This window comes from Aulostomus chinensis, chromosome 14 (assembly GCF_037954235.1).
Source record: "Aulostomus chinensis isolate RoL2024-O1b breed Wild chromosome 14, RoL_Achi_v1.0, whole genome shotgun sequence".
Taxonomy (NCBI): Eukaryota; Metazoa; Chordata; class Actinopteri; order Syngnathiformes; family Aulostomidae; genus Aulostomus; species Aulostomus chinensis.
Window position 1 is genome coordinate 3,236,770 of NC_141333.1, and position 12,132 is coordinate 3,248,901.

The 12,132-nt window shown below is 43.0% G+C and overlaps 1 protein-coding gene across 1 annotated transcript in view; it reads right to left on the reverse strand.

Annotated features, from left to right (window-relative positions):
- Positions 1-4,285: 4,285 nt before the first annotated feature.
- LOC147249456 (BMP/retinoic acid-inducible neural-specific protein 3-like) overlaps positions 4,286-12,132 on the reverse strand; it is a 47,518-nt gene continuing 39,671 nt past the window's right edge. The window contains exons 7-8 of the mRNA XM_086224305.1: positions 9,429-9,651; positions 4,286-6,136 (exon numbers count right to left, since the gene is read on the reverse strand). Of these exons, the coding sequence (XP_086080431.1) occupies positions 5,023-6,136; positions 9,429-9,651 (1,337 nt within the window). The 3' untranslated portion in view covers positions 4,286-5,022. The remainder of the gene's footprint in view (positions 6,137-9,428; positions 9,652-12,132) is intronic.

Sequence of the window (12,132 nt, forward strand, 5' to 3'; positions counted from 1 at the left end):
GAATCAATATGTGTGGTATAGAACATAGTTACTTTAATCCTAAATGACTACAGACAGCGTAAATGAGACTTCCTCTGCAGAGTTCCAGCTCTTTAATAGCTGCAAAAATACCTTTATGTTCTTGATCCCACAGCACAGCTCTACACGGGTCTCCACGAAGGTAAATAAAACAAATAAAACAATCCTCAAAAATATGTTGGTCTAGTGGGGAAGTTACAGTACGAGTGGGTTTTTCACAGCGTAAAGGACTCAAAGGGTGGATTGATTCCTCAAGAAAAACCCGTGGTAGCAAGAAACGACAAAATCCGAAGCACTTTCTCAACCACAACATCTGATACAATGAACACATCCACAACTCACTGTGCTGGGGGGTCAGGGTCAGCCTGTGTGTTGAGCCCAGTGTCGGGGGGCCTGAGCAGGCCTCTGGTGCACGGGGGTTTTGGGTCCTTGGGTTCCAATTCCAAGCCAAATGATGAGAGATGACACAATGACACAAAACAGCGAACGCTTAGGTGCATCGTGAGCTCACGCTCCATTCCATCTGATGCAGGAAAAGAGAAAATCCCTGCTGGTGGGTTGAAAAATGATGTTTTCCATGTGAATGTGAGTGTTGCAGTGTCAGTCCTAGTTAATAACTTCATCTTTATGTTCCCAGGATGCATCTGCTGCCCCGATCTTCTAAATTCATATGTTTTATGTTTTTGAGCTCATCTTTAATTTATTACACATTTGATGTGCAAAACAAATCCATAACATTAAAAAGAAAGGCTGAGAGAAATGTGCATTTAATGCTGATGTGATGTGAGAAACAACATCTTGAATCTGCTTTGAAATCCACTTGATGCGTGACACTATTTGAAAAGGAGAAATGTCTGTTTTTCTGACATAGCAGGAAGCATCATTGGTGCCTGGAATTGTGATGGGAAATAGTCTGGATGATGTGAGTCTCTGAACCTGCATTGACTGCTTTCATCATGTAAAATGGTTAAACATCAGAAAAGAATGCGGCAATGGCTGCCCGTAGTGGCGCCTGGAAAGCACTTGGGGGACTCAGAGTGTGATGCTTTCATTTCACAGCTTGGAGGAAAGCTTAAACCCCTTCAAATTACAACTGACGAGAGACCGGTGGGAGAATCACCTGAGATGGGCTTTGATGCCGTGTCTTCCCTACTGCTTCCAGCAGCCATCCATCAGCTAAAATCCAGACGAGATCTAAAGCCCTGAGATTCTCTACCTGTTCCTGAAGAGCTACATTTGAATTTCAGTGTGTAAAAAACAAAAAACAAAAATCAGCCGAATGTGATTAGTTGCGGCTGTCATCACATACATGTAAAAGAAATGTTGGATGTTCATCAAATAAGCCTTAAATACCTTTAACACCACAAGAGAGCGTTTTAGTCGTTTAAAGAGCACATAACTTGGATTTTAGTCAAAGGATGGAATTCATATTTCATGGGTCAGATTAAGGTAATATGTAGGAAATTCCAGCTATTTCACACATATGACAAATAGCCACGTTTGTCTCTTTTTTTTGATCAGGCTGTAATCAACATCACACACCCATCAAAGACAACTGGTAGAAGACATCTTTCCACACAAGTATCAGGGGTATTGATGTAAAACGACTCCCCCACTACTGGACTTAGCTTGTTTCCATAACCAGCTCAATGCAGCGGACACAGCATGTCAATTTATGCAACATACATTCCACAACAGACGGACGATGTGTCAGCTCCGCAGCATCAGTGTTTCTGTTCTGGTTATCTCTTTCACACTGACACTGTGACTGCCTCCGCTGCTGGATCAGAGGTGCAAAGATCAGTCTCCTGTCTCCTGCATTTGCAGCACAGATTGAGTCACACCGACCAGCTCTGACTTTGGGATCCAGAGGCAGATGGGAGGTACAGTCCCTCCACCTGGTCCTTGGCCTCCTCCCAGCTGGAGATGCCTGGAACGATCCTTAGGGAGAAGCTCAGGTGGCAGCCCTGATCCCCAAACTACCTAAACTGGCTCCATTCTACTCAAAGGAGCAGTAGCTCTGCTCCGAGTCTCTCGCGGATGACTGAGCGTCTCACCTTATTGCTAAGGGAGACACTAGACACCCTCCTGAGGAAACCCACGTCAGCCACTTGTGATTGAGATCTCATTCTTTGAGTCATGACCCTTACGTCATGACCACAGGTGAAAGGCTGACTGCTAGAGCGAGAGCTTTGCCTTCTGGATCAGCTCACAATGGTGCAGCAAATGCAAACCCATCTCACGCTCCATAGTCCCCTCACTCGAGAGCAGGACACTAAGATACTGGAGCTCTAAATGTTCACTTGAGACGTCAAAACGCCAGCACCTCTGCACTGCACCTGACCCTACATTTGTTTGCCTTCTCAGTGCACACCGGACCAAATAGCCATAGAGCTTGTTTAGCCAGTTCAACCTGGAGAGACATTTGAAGCAGAATGATATTCACTGTAAGCAGAAATGACAGACAAAGGCTTTGACCCCAGAGGAGCTGTGACAGAGGTGCCCCCATGGAGTCCGGACGCTGGTGGTGCCAGTGGGGAAGATGACCATGGCTACGCTGGTACCCCATGAATGGACCCATAATCTCATGAAGTCCAGGCGAGGATGGGAAGGAGGAGGAGCCTGCCTGACAGCGGCCATATGATTGGTCAGCTATGAGACTGTGTCCCTGAGCAATACTATAGAAGTGACCAGCTGGAAAGCTGAGACCCAACCATACCGGGGGGGACAAGAGAGGATAGGGGAGAGACGTGAAACTGAAGCAGCTGAGATCAACATCTAATCTGACTGAATGAACTTAACTCGCTGAGCTTCATTCGCTCTGATACATACCCTGTCAGGTTTAGGAAAATATCACGGTTCGAGTTTAAATGAGCACCATTTTGATGGATACAGGCAAGCATTGCTCACCATACTGGGTCAAGCTGCTGCTGCAGGATGTCTCCTCACATCAGCACGTCCATCAGAACAGCATCAGCATCCGTCAAACAATGGCAGCACGTTTTATTCACAGATGCATCGTTTGTGGAACCGCAGTGGAATAGCTGCTAATAACACCCAGAGCAACTTATTATGTTACAGTTGCTTCATTTATGTGATTAATTTTTTGCATACATCAAAATATAGTATGTATTAAATTGGATATTCATCAGAAAAAATTAGCGCTGATATAAAAGGAGATTCATGAACCAGTCCATGAGAAATCCTCGAAGGAATATTACTCATGTGCATTTCTAGTACTTTTCAGGATACATTTACATATTACTTAAGTTAAAGCAGTTTAATTAATTATATATAACTTAATAACAAATGGATTGCAGCTGAGTTTTGCAACTAACACTAATGATGGCTGCTGTTGCTGCACGGCATGACAGCAAAGTCCGATCGAAATCAGTCATAATATATAATTTAGAACTTATTTTCCTGTTTGTATAAAACTTATTCCCATGACAGTAAGGGATAATCCAATTATCTGTGATTTATGTAATTGCATTCAAATACTTAGGGAGTTAATTTCTCAATGTGAAAATGAAATTATAATAATCAAATAACATCGTAATTTACATTTCATCCGATACCTAGAGAAGCTTTTATTTATATGTGAAAACAACTTCAAATTCTGAGTTTAATGAAATGATAATAAAATCTATTTATGCATCGTTTCTTCCCAGTGCTTTAAGATGATTTACAAACACATGGATGAAAATGATTTGATCAAGACCAACGGAAAGGATCAAATACTCCCACCACTACCATTACTACTATTACTACTATAACTACAACATCCAAAAAAACAAAAGTGAAAAGGTGGCCCTGCGACGGACAGGCGAGCCGTCCAGGGTGAACCCCGCCTCTTGCCCAATGTCAGGTGGGATAGGCTCCACCCCCAACGACCCTTAACAGATAAGCGGTATGGAAAATTGGATGGATGGATGGAGAGTGAAAAGGTGAGCATTCAGCCCAAAATAACTTGGTAATTTAACAGTGAATATGCCTGCAGTTTTGGAGGTTTAATCTGTAAGGGTTGGTGCCATGACAACAGCTCCGGATCATTTTTAAACCATCTTTGAAGTTCTGAAAAATCCAGCCTAGAGTCAAATCATCAACAAGCAAGCAAAGTCACTTATCCTCTTAGGAACAGTGCCCAGAACTTTGGCAGGGCAGAGTTTTGGCACACAGGAAGTCAGGTGCCACTGTAGGTGCTACCACAAATCTGCTGTGTGATTGGTATCACATGTAAGGAAATGTACACCATCTATAGACCACACATAAAAATGTTTTTATTTAGTGTATTAACAAATCGTATTATACATTTTATAGACAGTTTTTTTTGTTCTTTTTCTTTCCACAAACAACTGTATTATAAAAATAAAAGCACATGTAACATATATTGTGATCGTGGCGTACTTCTTTTCTCGGCAAATCTGGAATAATACATCGATTAATTCATTTATGTGTTCTTTTTATACAAAAAAATGAGTTTAAAAAAGAGAACAATGGAAACGATGGGGTGGCCATCAAGTTCTAGATTAAAGGTGATGATATTAAAACAATTGATTACCCTCCCAGAAAATAAATGTGATGAGGAAGACTACAGACCGAATCAACCGAACAAACAAAAACATGCTGGTGTTGAAATGTTTATATACTTGTAAGATGGTTACATTGCTTGAGTAATACTTCATCAGCAAAAGCTTTTGTATGTGAGGGATTCAGATTTGTGCACTCTACAAATGTTGGCAACATATCATATATTATATTGTTACGGAGATGGAAAACAAAAAGCTATGAGGCAAGTTTGGTGAAATCCTCCTTAATTCTGCCATGTTGTACAAATTCATATGAAAGCTGACATGAGAATCTCAAACGCCCTCTCGAGATTCATGATGACGGTGAAAATGTCCCCCAAATGTCCCTTGCACGGATCCAGAATTGCTCTTAACCATCATCAGGCCTGTGTGATAACTGCTCTGCCATCTGTGCACCTGGCTGCCTGCCCACTTATTAGCTACATAATTTGGTTGTTTCATATTCCATCGAGTTGGGCTGCTTGGCACTGAAAGTCTGCAGCGCTGCCTGGATCCTGGCAACATCTGTAGTTGATAGTTTGAGCCGGTGCCTCAACAGACAGGAGAAGAGATCCAGAGTCTGGGCTCCGGGCGGGGAAAGCCTGTTTACCCGATCTCTGATCTCCAGCAGCTGCAGCAGGGCGGAGTCCTGCGATCCCTGAGTGTAAGGGTAGTCCAGCTGTAAAATCAAGTCCTGGATGGCGTCCGGGTCAAAGTGCATACTATAACCATACACCTGGATGCTGTTTATTTTCATGTAGCCAAGATTTCGCCCTGGCTCCAGGTATTCCAAAGGTTCATAATATACTGTTCCATTCCCGTTACTTGGGCCTCTGATCCGGCTCCGAAGGTAAAAGTGAACCGTCTCAAAAAAGGTTTTCCACTTGTTGCCCAAAGTCAATGTCCAATTGTAACAGTCATAGGGAAGGTCTAATTTAGTCCTCTCCCAGTCTGGGTAGTTGTTCTGGTCAATGGGCATGATCCAACTCTCTGAGTGACTCCCCCCAAATGGATTGATATAGACGGACAGCAGGGGGTCCAGAGTGCTGTTCTTGGTAAGGCAGATTTGAAGAGACATCCCCAGGAGCATGTGCACATGGTTTGACTTGTATTTATTACTTTTCAGCGTCAGCAGCATCCTCTTTCTCCACGATGGGTCGAACCAGTTATTCAGCCTGACATCATTGCTGACAAAGATCCCGTGGATGCTGATGCGGTTGTCACGTTTCTGCAGAAGGTAGCGCAACTCCAGGTCCTGCAGGTCTGTCTCAAAGCCTATATAATGATCGGTGGAGTCGGGTACTTCATTACGGCACACACCCTGGCTCAGCATATGGCCCTGGTTGCAGGTGGCGCAGCGGGAGCGGTTCTCATAAGAACAGGAGGCGCAGGAGGTGCCCTCGCCCACTGAGCAGGGAATCACGCCCTGACAGGGGGGGTGCTCATAGGGGCAGGAGCAGCTCCGAGTCTCCTCCAGGTAGGAGCCAATGTGGTTGTTCTCACTGCAGTACATGATGGAGAGGATGTAGTTCAACCAGTAGCTGAACGGTCTGAAACAGAGACACAACAGCATGTAAGGTTCTCTGGAGATGCTCACTGATTGGTTAGTCCTCACGTATGTTTCTTGCTCACTGTCAACAAATCCCAGGAAAAAAGTGAAGCCCATCCAGTCTTTCTGATTGCATCAATCTTTAAAAACAAGTCACCAACATCTGTATTTTCCAGAAAGGCTAAATAACTGAGAACAACAATGGACCTTGTTTGGAAAGCACTGATCGAGCTTTATGGACAACGTTCTTCCATCAAAAATGTCTTGCAATATAGAGAAGTCATACTGCCTCTTGCCAGAATTGATATTACTCATACAATTCTGAATTCAGAACTATGAAGATTGTATGGAATTACACATAATTTTATGATCATATCTAATCCCAACCTCATTTTCTTCCATTCCCACGTGCCCTGCAGCTCTCCCAGCTGGAGTCTCTCTCTACACCTTCACCCAGGATGGCGAATGCACAGCTCAGTTTTCGAGCTCTACAGCAATTATGCTTCCTGCTTGCAGGTTCTGCCCCTGCCTGATCTTACTTTCTTTGTTTGCCCATGTGGACTTGTGACCCATTGTTCACCTTTGCTTCTGAACTTTTTACTTTTATCAACGGTATCTTTGTATTGACTTTAACTCCCCGTGTTCAGAGACGCCACCAGCGAGAAAATACACTTCAACAAATCATCCAATTTTATGTCAGTCAATGAAATGTGTTAAAAGTCTGAACATTTCCCAGCTTCTCAGAACCCCATCAGTTCAGAGTCAGTTGTGCATATCTCACCTCTCGAGCGGAGGCTGAGCACAGCAGGAGAGAGGAAGCTGTTCCGCCATCCTAATGCGCATTGTGTCAGCAGGACATGTAAACTGTCATGCAGACACAGTGTGCAGTATGGGCCAAAGAGAAGCTGGGTGTTCTCCGTGCAATCTGTTCATTGTCTGTCAGCTCATTCCCACAGATCACTACCACAAACCAGCTCTCTGCTACGGCCACGGATTCCATTTCCACAAGCCAAAAAACTTCTTCTTTCCCTCACAGCAGATGCACTGCATTTTGCCTCTATTAAAATGATGTTTTCCTTGAACAAGAATATATATATATATATATATATATATATATATATATACACACACACACACACACACACACACACACACACACACACACACATACATATATATCAGTTGTTTCGTGCTGCTCGATCACTGCTATTCTGACACCTTTTATATTCTGTGAGATAGTGCAGCTCATTATTCGAAAAAATAATACCGTCCTTATCTCAGAGGAGAAAGTTAGAATGCAAACTCCAAAATTGATTTTGGTGTGAGGTTACAAAGCATATGATATTTTTCTGTTTGCTTTTTTCTTCATCTGACAAACACCCTGACGCCTCAGTGCATGAATAATGGCTGCAAAGATGCATGAATATTCTCTTTTATAGAAAGAAAAAAAAAACAACAAATTTTTCATGAACTAGGTCATTACACAAAGGCAATATGGGAAGCCTGAGGATTAGATTAAATCTTTTTTTTTTGTGTGTAGGGCAAGAAAATCGGTGGTTGTCCCAGAGAAAATGACATAGGCAGTTATTTATGCAAATGCAGAAAATGCAGAACCATAGATATTAACTTTAACTTAACAGATTCTGTATTGCAGTCGTAATAATCTGATGCCATCAATATTCAGCAACAGTATCCATGGGGGGAGTCGGTGTTCATACTCCAGCCATGAGTCAATAATGTTTTTGTTTATAGCGACAGTCAGACCGTGGCCATTCCCATCCCCTAAGCTTAAATATAAGGTCCCAGAAACTAGCAGGTCTGCTGACAATTATCTGTGTGCTGTCCAAAAGATCTTAGTTACTGTACATTTGAAAGAGGCCTGATGCGTCTCCTCCTTTAATGATAGTCAGTGTCCACTCCACACAACCAGAACCTGTTCAGACAGAGAGCAGCTAACTTGACAAAGCACTACCAATCAACTAATATGAGCCACAATGTGCTGCTAAGGCCAGGAGCTAATCTCCTTCCTTGACCGTTACCAAGTGCAGATCATCTGCATCCTCTTCCCAGCTGCTGGACCGTCTGCAGCCACACATTATTCTTCCCCTGGGTGTTGCTGTGTTCGTCGCTCAGTATAAAGAGTTCTCTGACAGAACCGATAAGATATCCTTCTATTTTGGCAGAAAGCTAATTAGCTGTAAACCGGACGTCAGTGGTAAAGTGGTCGAGATATATCTAAGGACGCAGACAGCCAGTGAAAATTCCTGCCCCTGCAGTTGTCCCCGGAGCAAAGCTGTCCCTGGAACTCACAAAATCAGTTTTTATGGATCGTTTGCATCAAGGGTTTGAGTCTAGTTAAGTTCCTGTTCACAACACACCTGGTGCAACCCGTTAACATTGTGCTATACTAGAAACAAAAAGCTCCGGCCTCTTTGTTTTCTGTGAGCTTATCATAATCGCCAGCATCGTCAAGCCCCGGATGCCTGCTGTTCCAGGAACCTGTTATACTCTGAGTTCACAGACACAGTGAGCCCAGTGCCGAAGCCTTAGCTGGTCGTTAAATGGATATTAATATTTGAGAGTTACTTGCAACTCTGAGGTCAAACTATTAGAAGTTGTTCACCAAATATTAAAATATTTGAGTTGAAAATGGAAAATGGAGGCTGATGAGATGCTCCAGCCTCACACAGGAAAACAATGAATATTCAAATCACACCAAAAACAAAGATGGCTGCACCTTCTCAGGAACCTCAAGTCGAGGGAATACCTGAATGATTTTTGGTTAGAAACACAATAAAAATTCAGCAGCCTACAGAGGATACATGAAAATCTTTTTAGATGATTTCATCACATGCACCACAGCGTATTCCTTTAAAACACTGCAAACTTCAATTTCACAGGAGGATGGCTTTGATTTCCTGGATGTAAAGGAGACCTGGACTGGGACTGTAGCCAAGTCATCAGGTGTGAGACTATAGCTCACTTCAGTGGGACCTCAGCTGAATATCAAAGCACTAATATAGTGTGTGTATTATTAGCATAATGCCTAGTTCAGGGGATAACAAAGCACCATGCACAGAGCAGGCAGACGGAAATAAATCAGCCCTGGCATCCTCAGATTGCTTGGAAAGGACTTGTGATGTGGCTGCAGGCTTTTGAATTTTTGCTTATTTTCACACATGCACAGCTGCACAGGCTCACGCACGCACGCACGCACGCACGCACGCACGCATGCACACACACATCCATGTCAACGGCAAGGTCAGCAGGAATACTTCAGGAGCACTTCTCACCTCTCCCTCAGCATAATAATTTTGGGCTGAGTTCGACATCTCTTGCTGAGCGTGAAGAGCTTGTTGACGATGCGTCGTGCTTTGCTCAGGAGCTGCTGGGTGCTGAGCTCCAGCTGTTTGTAGCGCTGGTGAATCGCCGGCTCCATCTTCCAGAAGTACTGGATGGCAGATGTGTTCAAAGCATAGAACGTGGGAAGCCTTCGAACAAAGTTCTGGAACTCATCTGGAAGGGAGGGGAGATGCTAGATAACAAGTGTGCACGACTGTCTTTTCACAAACAAGCTACACTATCACTAATTCAGTCAGATAAGAGAATCCCTCTGCAGAAGTCACATCGGCAGCTCCTGGGCAAACAGCAGATGACATTGTTTGATGTATATGCTGAGAGTAAAAAGCAGAGCTAAACATACAGTTTGCATGGATGTTTTCCCTGTCGTTAGTGACTGAGCGTATTCGATACGTCTGTGTCTGAGAGCAGATCGGGGGGACACTGACGGAAACATCTGTCAGACATTCAGAGCTGCTATCAGCTGGATGCACAATTCACCAGCACAGCAGCTCCATTTGGTTTTCAATAACAACGTCGTCAGTCTCATGATTTGTTGTATAAAAAAATCAATGCGAGTGTGAGATGATAAAACAACCTCACAGTTTGTGTTGGTGCGAAAATTCAACATCTGATTGGGCAACCAATGAAGTGTCAATGACTTTCCTGGTGATAATGTGAGGTGTGTTAAATGTTCCTGTGAAATTAAAAACCAGATTTATTTACCCTTTTCTCTCCTCAGTGAAATATCATTTGCAGCACTTTCTGCAGGAAGCTTACAGAAGCATAAATAAGGCTGAACAGCTTTGAAGCAAAACATCAAGTTACGGGACTGTTAAGCCATATTTCAGTTGAGATATGTTGCACGACATTCGGAGGAATCATCATTCTTGTGTCATTATTCACAATAATGAGGAAAAACATAATGAAACGATAACTGGTGTGATTTTGTAGCTATCTGTATCAATCAAAGGTGTTCTCCTAAGTCTGCAGGGCATGCTGGGATATCGCTGCAGCGCCGCATTACTTCATTTCAAGTGGTATTGTGTTGTACATTTTGCTTCGTCTGGATCACTAGATTCAGGATTTCAGATCTTCATACATTTTGACACACACTGGTCTCTTCAAATACAGACAAGTACTGACATTGTAAAGACCTCAGAGATTTGTAGTGTTTTCATAGGATTTCAGATATGAATAAAAAGTCCTAACAACCCATTACCATGGCCATAACCACCAATAACTATTGTACAGGTCCAAAGAAATGGAAACTCTGAAGATGGCATTTCTTGTAGAAGTATTTTCATGTTGGGAGAGCTTTTCTTTGCAAAATATAAATAAAATACCACTTTTCACTCTGCAAAAGGCTTTTTCACAGGAGCCATTTTGACATGAAAACACACTGATGTTACTAAGGGCATGATGATGACAATTCTGCTCCATTCAGAGCCTCTTTTCCCCACTAACACCTGAGCTCACCTGCTGTTTTATTGGAAAAACATGTTCTATTAAATATAGCATTATTCATCCATATACCAACAATTTTTCCATCACATTCTTTCCATTTCATCCAGACAGTTAAATCACAAAATCTTTACAGAACACCTTGGAATGTAAAAGTGTTGTTGAGTGTGTGTGTCTGCTTTAAAAGTTCCTCAATTGGACAGCATGTGTGTGTGTTTGAGTGTCAGACTGACGTCCCTTCATTAGCGCTCTCATTGGAAAACTGCTTGTATTTTTTTCATCATCGCTACCACACATAAACTCGTGAGCAGGGTAGAAGTTTCGAACTGCAGCCATGCTGGTGGCTCAGACAGGTTCTCTGGTGTGTGTCACTGGTGGCGACGGCGCTACGTCGGGATTCCAAATTAGGCCAATTTCATTTTGCCATCCTGAAATCACACTGCTGCAGCTGCCTGGAATGTGCCTGTTGGGGTTGGAGGGCTTTCTGATGGGGCGAAGGTTCGTGCACTTTTTTTTGTTTGTTTTTTTTTTGCCTTGCAGTTTTAGTGTTTGCAAAAACAATCAGGTCATGTGGAAATTCTGTCACAGAGCCACAGTTTCAAGAGTGGATTAGAAATCGTGCAGCTTTCATCATAATTTCATTTCCTTTGTGTATCGTGTTGTCACCTGCGTCTCACACAGAAAACACCACTGGGTGACCCCTGAGTGGCTTCAGCACTGTCAGCCGAGGAGACGATCACACTGGACACTCACGTTTGGTGTCATTTCACTAATTTTGCTGTGTTGTGCACCAGAGCCGCGTGTTCCCCTGATCTGTTGCCATGTCTCTCTGTTGATATTTTCTTTAGGAGGTATATTTCCATTGATTTATATTTAAAAGAATTCTATCACATCAGAAAGGACTGATGGAAACAGCTGGGAAAATTCAAAAGAAACCCCCTCAGTTTCACTAAACTCCCTTTACACCGTGATGAAGTGGACCTTGAACTTATGTGAAACTGGATGCTCTCCTCTAAAATATTCCCAAATCCGTGCCCGTCTTAGGAGAGATTGACATTAACACGGCCGATATTAGCTGGCACAAAATAAAATTACAACCTGCACAAATGAAAGCTATTCCTTGGGATCCCGCTCCATTTTCTGCTGGTTTGCTATGAATTTGATTTATATGTTACAGTCGGCTATAATAGAACC